Here is a 9,364-nt window from a genome sequence, read left to right as displayed (position 1 = left end):
CGCGAACTCATTTTTTGGGTTGATTTTTCTTTGTTAAATGGCATTTAAATATATAAAGTAAATATAAAAAATATTAAGTCTTTGTTTTACTATGGTTGCAAATATCAAAAAATTTCTATATGTGACACGGCACCAGAGTTAAGTTAGGGTTTTTCACAATGCTGACACGCCGAGCTCAAAAGGTTCGCCATCACTGAGAGAGAGGGATGTGGTTTCTGGAGAGTCCTGCCGAGCTCGGGTCTGACCATAGAGACAACACGTGAGAAATGTTCTAGGAAACATAGGTAGAGGGGTCAGACTGGGCAGGAGGCTAGGCAAGGAGGTCTCACTAGAAGGTGATGTTTAAGCAAGGCTCTGAAGGAGAAGGAATGTACGAAAGAGAGAGAGAGAGACAGAGACAGAGAGAGAGAGAGAGACAGAGAGACAGAGAGAGACAGAGAGATAGAGAGACAGAGAGAGAAGCCAGTGCAAAGGCTCCAAGCACAGCTGGAGTTGAAGGGATGGATCAAAGCCCTCGGTGCTCCCTTTGGAGCCCCATCTCCTTCCGAACCCCTATGTTTGATCTCTGGCTTAGTAGAGCGTGAATCCCCAGGACAGTGGCCACCCCTACCTTTTCACCACCGTGTCCCCAATGTCTCTCATGGGCTGACACCCAATAGGAGTCCCAGAAAGGAAGCGAATGGGGCAGACGCGGCGTCTTCCAGGTGCCGTCCTCTCCCTCCTCCCCTCACTGTGCCTCCTCAGATTTGGCCCCGGCTCCTAGGGATCCCAAGGAGCCCACGTTGCAGTCTGGGAAAGATGTGTGTGCAGGCAGTAGGTCTATTTTGAATTGAGAAAGTGGGGTATAGGGAATCAACTTTTTTCAGTGCCTACTGTCTATACCAGGTACTGTACTAGTATGCACCCTACAAAGGCATGACACCCATTTGGAAAGGAAACTGAGGCTCAGAGAGGTAGCACCGTGTCCATCCCCTCCACCAGCCCCTCCGCTTTCTGCTTGGAACCCAGTTGGCAACAAGAGGACCCGAGTTGTGGGCAGCCCTGAGCAGGCACTGCTGGGCAGGCTGCACAGGCAGAGGCCAGCACGCCGGTCCAGGGTGCTTAAGCGGCGTGATCGGAGGGCACCCGCCCTGGGGACTTGTCCCTCCAATGTGGGCTCTGTGTGTAGCTGGCTTGCCCTGCCGCCAGGTGCCGGGTGGAGGTGGGAGAGGCATGGCCTTTAGGTAAATGGGTTGGGAGGAAGTGGAGCTTATGAACTGGGGCCTACTGGCCTGGATTTTTTTGTGGTGAAATACATAAAACAATTTTCCCCTTTGAACTTTTTAAGCATGCAATTGAACAGCATTAAGTACATGACAGTGTTGTGCAACCAGCACCATTTCCAAAATACAGCGGGTCTTTGAATAACATCTGTCGTTCTGTTCAATATCATTTTGTTACGTGACAGGAAAAAATCAAGTCTGGTCAGTGCCACTGCCTGCATGGATTTGCTCCGGTCACTCATGACCCTGAACTGGAATAAGCGGGTTGGAAAATAATCGTCTTGTTTTTATTCATCTTTTTTTAAAAAATATATTTTATTGAATTTTTTACAGAGAGGAATAGAGAGTTAGAAACATGGATGAGAGAAAAACATCGATCAGCTGCCTCCTGCACACCCCCTACTGGGGATGTGCCCACAACCAAGGTACATGCCCTTGACCGGAATCAAACCTGGGACCCTTGAGTCCGCAGGCCAATGCTCTATCCACTGAGCCAGACCAGTTAGGGTTATTAATCTTTCTTAAATGTATGTTTAGCTCACATTTATTTCAGTGTTTAATATTAGAAGTCTTTTGGGGTCTTTATTTAGAAATTTGGTGGTATTTTTTTTACCCAGAAATATGCCACAGGAACTTAATGCTGTTTATATCAATTGGCCTGTGGTAAAATCAGTTTTCTTAGACGTTGTTGTGGTAAAGCCTCAGTTTCCAAGAACCTGTAGATGAATGTAGAGTTAGTATCACTCTCACAGAAACTCTGCATCCGTTAAGCAATGACTCCCATCCCCCCTTCTCCCAGCCCTAATATATATCTTTTGCCTCAATGAATATGCCTATTTTAGGTACTGTATACAAGTGGACTCATTCAGTATTTGTCTTGTTGTGTCTGGCTTATTTTACTGAACATAATGTTTTCAAAGTTCATCCATACTGTAGCGTGTGTCAGAATTTCATTCCTTTTTTTATGATTAAATTATGTTCCATTGCACAGAGAGACCACATTTTGTTTATCCATTTACCTGTCAGTTTTTCAAAACGTAAACATTGTATGCCGTTCGCTAATATTTTAAATCTGCATATATACTGTTGCAGGTTTCCAGTTTCTGCTAAAAGCTCGGAATGCTCGGCCACTGGAGGTCTGGGCTCCAGGCGCTCACGGGTTTCATCTGCCCAGCCACTTCGCTTCCCAAACTGGGGTGGCATCTGAGTAGTGGGAGGGGGTGCCACCACCTGTGGTTCCTTGGCTGGACAGCCCAGGTGCACAGCCGTGGGAGAAGGACACTGGCAGCTCAAGAGTCTGGGCCAGGGGTCCTCAAACTACGGCCCGCGGGCCACAGGCGGCCCGCCGAAAACATTTATACGACGACCCGCCGGGTGTTTTTGCCGCCGCCGCCTGTCCTGCTTAGCAGCCGACTCGTCCCGGGCCCGCAGTGCGCATGTGTGGAATGTCTGAGGGACAGGGAACTGGCCCCCTGTTTAAAAAGTTTGAGGACCTCTGGTCTGGGCCACCACCCTGGGCTTCTGAGCTGGGAGTACCTGCCCGTGTGTCCTCCCAGCCCATGAGTCTCCTGCTCACTCTAGCCTGGGGAAGCACAGAACAGGGGGGGTCCGCACTCCCGGAGAAAACCTGGTCGGGATGTTGCCTGTGGGGTGTGGCCCTGCAGAGGAGAAGGGGTGGCTGGGCCTCGTCCCCATGCTGAGTGCAGTGACCGCTCGCTGAGGGCCAGATGTGGCACCTGAGGACCCTTCTAGCTACATCCTCCTTCAGGAGGAGGAAGATGCTACCTCCAGGGTCAAACAAGTGGCTTGTTGGGGTGGTGCCAGGGTGTGGAGTGGCGGGAGCTCAGTGGACCAGCCCGTGTGAGTGTCCATCCTTGCCTGGCGGAGGATTCGGACCCTCGGGTGTGGGGGCCTCTCCAGCAACGGGCCCTGCCCTGGTGGGGGGAGGGCAGCTCCCAGGACTAATCCTGGGCCATGTGAAGGAGGCATGGCCAGGGCTTGAGCACCTCCTTCCTAGGAATAGAGGGAGAAGGAGGGTGGCTTTGAGCCAGGCCTGAAGGTTGACTGACATTTACTGAGCTGGAAGCAACATGGCAGGCAGGCAGCAGTGCCCAAAGCAAAGGTCTGGAAATGTAGGTCCAGTGGTGGCCAGTAGAGTGGGACCTGGGCTGGGGAGAGACTGCAGCGGCCATGAGACCGAGAACACCCTGGGCAGGCTGTGGGGAGCAGGGAGGTTATTGAACAGGGCAGTGATGATGAGGCCAGTGCTGGGAAACAGTGGGGGTGGGGCCATATGATAGAGGGGAGCTGGGGTCGGAGGGTGCTCGGTGGTTCGGTGGTTCGGTGACTCACATCTGCCCCCAGGAGGGCCTGCACCTTGGTTGTAGTCCCTACTTTGTTTCCCAGCAGGGCCAGGGCCAGCCTGCAGTAGATGCTCAGTAAATACTGCTGGTCTGGATCGGTCCTGGAGATTAACTACCAGAAGAAAGCCAGGCCCATTGTGATGGAGGAGAGGGGATGGGCCGCGAGGTCAGGGTAACAGGACCCAAGGCCTGGGGGCTATGGAGTGTGGCTGAGGGAGGGGGTAGCAGTGCGGCAGCTTTGCGCAGACTGGAGCTGCCCTGTAGGAGGATGGAGGGAGCGGTGGCTGCACGGAGGAGGCCGGCAGCCTGGCCCAGGGACCTGCGGCCGCTGAGGGGGAGGAGTGCCGCTGGCCCTAGGCCTGTCCCATCCCCCCTCTGCCCAGGGACCCGGCTGCTTGACTGGCAGTCCGGCCCCGCCCCCGGGCAGCAGGGAGGCCAGTGATTGGTTGAGGCTCTAGAGCCACTCAGTCGCCATGGGGACGCTCTGGAGGCGCTGGTGCGCCCAGCACTGAAGACTAAATCTTCATAATCTGCCGGCTGGAAGGGTGGGGGTGGGGTCCTGCGCTGCGCGACCCTGGCCTTAGAGAAGGGGTGGCCTGGGATGCAGCCAGGGTTCCCTGTGGCCGCCCCTCCCCCACCCGTTCTGGATGCGGGTGCAGAGTCGCACGGGCACCACCGAGAACCACATGGTACTCACCTGACACTGACCTGGGAGTTCGAGTTAGTACTACCGGCCTCTGCTGTATCAGCAGATCAGCAGGAGGCTGGGCTGGGCGTGGGAGAGGGGCCTGGAGTCTATCTGAAAATGTCTCGCCCACCAGTTCAAGTGTGTTCTCCGGGATGGGCAATTCTGTCTCTCCGCAGCAGGGGGCGCCCTCGACAGAGCTTTGTTAGGCTGGCACCTCATGAAAGCTGGCATGGCCCACTGAGGTGCAGGGCATGCAGACCCTGTACCCTGCAGCACTGTCTCCGTGTCCAAGGTCACTGCACCATGGACAGAGGGCAGATCTGGGGGCCCCTGCGTCTGTGTGCCTAGGCAGCCAGGATTGCGCTGGGCCTGCTTGCAGGAGGGAGCTGGGAGGTTACAATGGAAGGAAAAATTCAAGGGCCTGCTGTAAGGAGGAGGTCCTGTGGGGAAAGGGTGTGAAGGGCAAAGGTTATGGTGAGCTGGGAAAAGGGGGGGGGGCGACACTGACCAGACCCAAGCAGCGTCTGGGGTGACCAAGGACCTCTGGTAGGCAGCACACCAGTCAGACTGGAGGTCGTAGCCACTCACTCCCAAGCCCTTGAAGCTGGGCCTTCTGTGAGCCTCGATGTGGTGTTTAAAGTTCATGGTAGAGGGAGCCTGCCCCCACCTCTGGCCAGGTTAGCCTCTTGGAATATCTAAAGGGACAGGAGGGCTCACTTCCTGCCCAGGGATGCTTGGCACAGGGCAAGTCCTCCCTGTGGCTGTTGTGCCCATGGTACCCTGTGGGGGAAGGGTCTTAAGGGATAGTAGGTACTGCGGTGGAGCCTCACACCCAGGCCTCTGGTTTCAGACGACTCCTCCTCCGAGAGTGGCAGCGGCAATGGCTCCTCCACCTTGAACCCATCCACTTCGAGCAGCACGCAGGGCGACCCTGCCTTCCCCGAGATGAATGGCAACGGCGCTGTGGCCCCCATGGACTTCACGGCCGCAGCTGAGGATCAACCCATCAACCTGTGTGATAAGCTCCCGCCAGGCACGTCCCTCGGCACGCCCTCCTACCCCTCGGACAGCTGCGGCACAGATGGACTGCGGAGCCGTGTCAAGTACGGGGTGAAGACCACCCCTGAGGTGTGTGGGGCTGTGGGCCCGCCTCAGCCTGGACACCCCAGGGAGTGCCAGGCTAAAGTGAAATTGTCTGTGCCCAGAGTTGATGCCAAGTCAGGGTGGTGGCCAGGGTGCCTTTCTGAGGAGGCTCTGGTATGGGGGACCCCACTGTGTGACCCCAGCAAGGCCCTCATTTCTCTGAGCCTGTGTCCCCATCTTAGAGGAGTGGTGGGTGATGTGTCCCCTTCCACCCACAAGACAGAGTCTGTTTTGAATAACAGCACAAGTGCCACCTCCAGCAGAGTCCCAAGGCCTCACGTTTCCAGCTACTCTGCAGGCCCCTCCCCGGTGTTACAGACGGTACGGGAAAAGGGTGAGGTCTTTGTGTGTGGCCAAGGGGTGTAGCAGTGGGAAACTCAATAGGCCAGGCTGCAAGGTGGGCAGGGCAGGTGCTCCCACCATCTGGTACTCCCCCCGTACTTTTTTAAAAATTGATTTCTAAGAGGAAGGGAGAGAAACATCCTGCACGCCCCTGGTGGGGACTGAGCCCACAACCCGGGTATGTGCCCCAATTGGGAATCGAACCGTTACCTCCTGGTTCATGGAAGACACTCAACCACTGAGCCACACCAGTTGGGTTTCTTTTGTTTGTTTTTTTAAAGATTTTTTTATTTTTAGAGAGGAAGGGAGAGAGACATCGATGTGAGAGTGAGACATTGATCTGCTGCCTCTTGCACAACCCCTACCGGGGATTGAGCCCACAACCCGGGTATGTGCCCTGACTAGGAATTGAACACGCCACCCTTGACAACACCCAACCAACCGAGCCACACCTGCCAGGATACTGCCCACTGGTGCTGTGTCTGGCCTCTTTGACTGGGACTACGGGAAAGGCACAGCTGCTGTCCCCGGTGAGCAGAGCTGGAGAGGGAGAGTTTGTCCCCAAGCCTCAGGCCACAGGTATGGGCCCAGGGAGTAAGATGACAGCATGAGTGCCACCAACAGCTCGTATCTGAAGTTTCCTGCCTCCTCTAACCCTGCCAGAGGATTGGCTAAGGAGCAGTTTGGGACGTGACTTGCACAAGTCCTTTGACTCCATTGCAAGCCTGGCATGAGCCAGTGGCAGGCCCGGGGACCTGGGTGTTGCTGTCCCCTTTCAAGTCTATGTACAGATCAAGAGATGGGCACAAGGCCCGCGGTTCCGGGGAGGCCTGGTGGTGTCCGTTTTCTTCATCTGTCAGCAAGAGCTGTGACCCCTGCCAGACCACCCTGTGGCCACATCGCAGGGTCTGACCTGTAGCTGTTTGTTTCCTGGGCCCAACGACCTGCTAGGTGCCCACTTCCTGGAGGGCAGGGACAGCGCTAGTCAGGATACCAGTCAGTGAGGTCAGGACTCGCCAGAGATGCAAACTTCCTAAAAGGCAACGACAGTGTCCTCAGGTGGGCCCTGAGCTGCAGAGGGTGACACAGTGGGAAGCTGGGAGGAGAGGGGAGTGCGTTCCCGACGGGGGTGGTGCTGTGTTCTGGTGAACGCCCCTCCCCGTGTGCGACACCTGGTTGCCTTCCCCCTTTTATCCTCTCAGCGGCTCGGCTCTCTGGCTCTCGGTGTCTTCCTCGCAGAAGTGGGGGCGGGTGGCAGACAGGAGGACCCCCGCCGGGAGCTCTGGGAATGCACTTTGCCTAATGGACCTGTCGCCTTGGCTGGTTCCCTCTCCCACCCCATCTGTTCCTCCTCCCCAGCAGACAGCACACGGCTGCTTTTGTGACAGCTCGGTTATCACCTCAGGGTTGCAGCCCCTTGGGGTTGGGGAGAAAACCCCAAAGCAGAACAGATCTGGCACACCCGGAAGAGGCTGGCTGTTGGTGGGAACCCTCTCTGTGTCTGCCTTTCCCTCACACGACGTGGCCGGTCATGGTGTGGACTCTTGCTGAGTAAACCACTAACACCCTCCACCCAGTCCCCTCCCCCCCCCCCCCCCCCCACGCCAGGCCTCAAGTGAACTGTTGTAGGCAGTCCTCCCTGCAGCTGCCAGGAGGGGGCAGTGTGGCTGTCCCCATTCCACGGGAGAAGGGGAGGGTGACTTGCTCAGGGCCTCACAGCTTTGGCTCGCGAGGCAGGGGGTGTGTTGGTACCCAGTTCCTAAGCTCACCGAGGCCTGTCGGGGACCATGGAGGGCCTGCCTGACTGACCCCTCCTCTCTCAGTCCCCCCCCTACAGCTCAGGGAGCTACGATTCCATCAAGACCGAGGTCAGTGGCTGCCCCGAGGACCTGACTGTGGGCCGAGCTCCCACAGCAGACGACGACGACGACGACCACGATGACCACGAGGACAATGACAAGATGAATGACTCCGAGGGCATGGACCCTGAGCGCCTCAAGGCCTTCAACGTGAGCACCGGGTCGGTCCGGCGGGCGGGGCCGCAGCCAGGGCCAGCCCTCCCCACCGCCTGTCTCTCCCACAGATGTTTGTGCGTCTCTTTGTGGACGAGAACCTGGACCGCATGGTGCCCATCTCCAAGCAGCCCAAGGAGAAGATCCAGGCCATCATCGAATCCTGCAGCCGGCAGTTCCCCGAGTTCCAAGAGCGGGCCCGCAAGCGCATTCGCACGTACCTCAAGTCCTGCCGGCGCATGAAGAAGAACGGCATGGAGATGGTGAGCCCTCCCAGCCCAGCCCCCCCACCTCCAGCTACCCTCCGGGATGGCTGGGCGTCCCCTTGGCCAGGCACTTTACCCATCATCCTCCCAATGTCCCAGGAGCTGCACCATGATCCCCGTTTCACAGCGTGGGGAGCTGAGGTCCCTAAAGAGGCCCCACTCCATAGATAACGGCCCTGAAGCCTGACCCCAGCCCTCCACCAACACCTCTAGGGCAGGGTCTTTGCGTGGGCCCAACAGTGCCCTGTTCCCATTCTGCCTGCAGACCAGACCCACACCTCCCCACCTGACCTCGGCCATGGCCGAGAACATCCTGGCAGCTGCCTGTGAGAGCGAGACGAGAAAAGCAGCCAAAAGGATGCGCCTGGAGATCTACCAGTCCTCGCAGGTACTGCTCGCTGCCGCCACTGTCGGGGGGTTGCTTCTGGGCGGGCGGACATCAGTCATTCCACAGACATTGGGGCCCCCAGTGCAGAGGGACCAGGCGGACCTACCAAGAAGGCAGGCAGTGATGGAGTGGGATGGGGAGAGCCTGGGCACCCAGCCCCTGCAGACCCAGGAGGGCATCTGGGCTTCATCCCGAGGGCCCTGCATGAGACGACCAGGGATGGAAACAGTCCTGCAGGACACAGCACTGTGTCTCAGAAACTCTTCATCCACCCCATCCGGCTTGCTGCCCCTCTGGTTCCTCAGTACAGCGGGGCCTTGACTTACGAGTTGAATTCGTTCCGTGACCGAGCTCATAACTCAAATTACTCGTATGTCAAATCAAAAAGTGAACGATGAGACACATGATGCTGGGCTGATGTTGTGGCGTTCACTGTGACGTTCACTGCACCAACTAGTGGTGGGGTATCTGAAGCTGGCTCGTAACCCGAATTTTAGCTCGCAACTCAAAGCAAAAAATTGGCCGAGAGATGGCTTGTATCTCGAAAAACTCGTTAGTCAGGACACTCGTAAGTCAAGGCCCCACTGTAGTCCTTTATAATGGGATTTAGCACTGTCTTCCTGATTTTTATTCTATAGATTCAATTCTACCCCAGTCAAAATCTCAGCAGTTTTCATTAAAGAAAATGCCAAGTTGACTACAAAATTTGTCTGGAGCTATAAATAAAATAGAATTGGGAAAATAATTTTATGAAGAAAACCAAAGTTGAAAGACCTTACTTGAAAATTTATTATAATACCATTGTAATTAAGACTGTGGTATTTGTAAGGATTCTCAACAAATATACAAAAGTAATTTAGTGTATAAAAGATAGTCTATTCAACAAATGATACTCAAGTC

At 55.8% G+C, this 9,364-nt stretch overlaps 1 protein-coding gene across 1 annotated transcript in view; it reads left to right on the top strand.

The window, feature by feature from the left end:
- Window positions 1–9,364, top strand: part of NOL4L (nucleolar protein 4-like) — a 117,101-nt gene that overhangs the window by 93,182 nt on the left and 14,555 nt on the right. The window contains exons 6-9 of the mRNA XM_015566650.1: window positions 5,164–5,441; window positions 7,622–7,807; window positions 7,882–8,073; window positions 8,342–8,464. Coding sequence (XP_015422136.1) covers window positions 5,164–5,441; window positions 7,622–7,807; window positions 7,882–8,073; window positions 8,342–8,464 — 779 coding nt within the window. The remainder of the gene's footprint in view (window positions 1–5,163; window positions 5,442–7,621; window positions 7,808–7,881; window positions 8,074–8,341; window positions 8,465–9,364) is intronic.

Source organism: Myotis davidii, unplaced genomic scaffold (assembly GCF_000327345.1).
Source record: "Myotis davidii unplaced genomic scaffold, ASM32734v1 scaffold562, whole genome shotgun sequence".
Taxonomy (NCBI): Eukaryota; Metazoa; Chordata; class Mammalia; order Chiroptera; family Vespertilionidae; genus Myotis; species Myotis davidii.
Note: the sequence above shows the minus strand (reverse complement) of the source record. Positions and strands in the feature narration are given on the sequence as shown.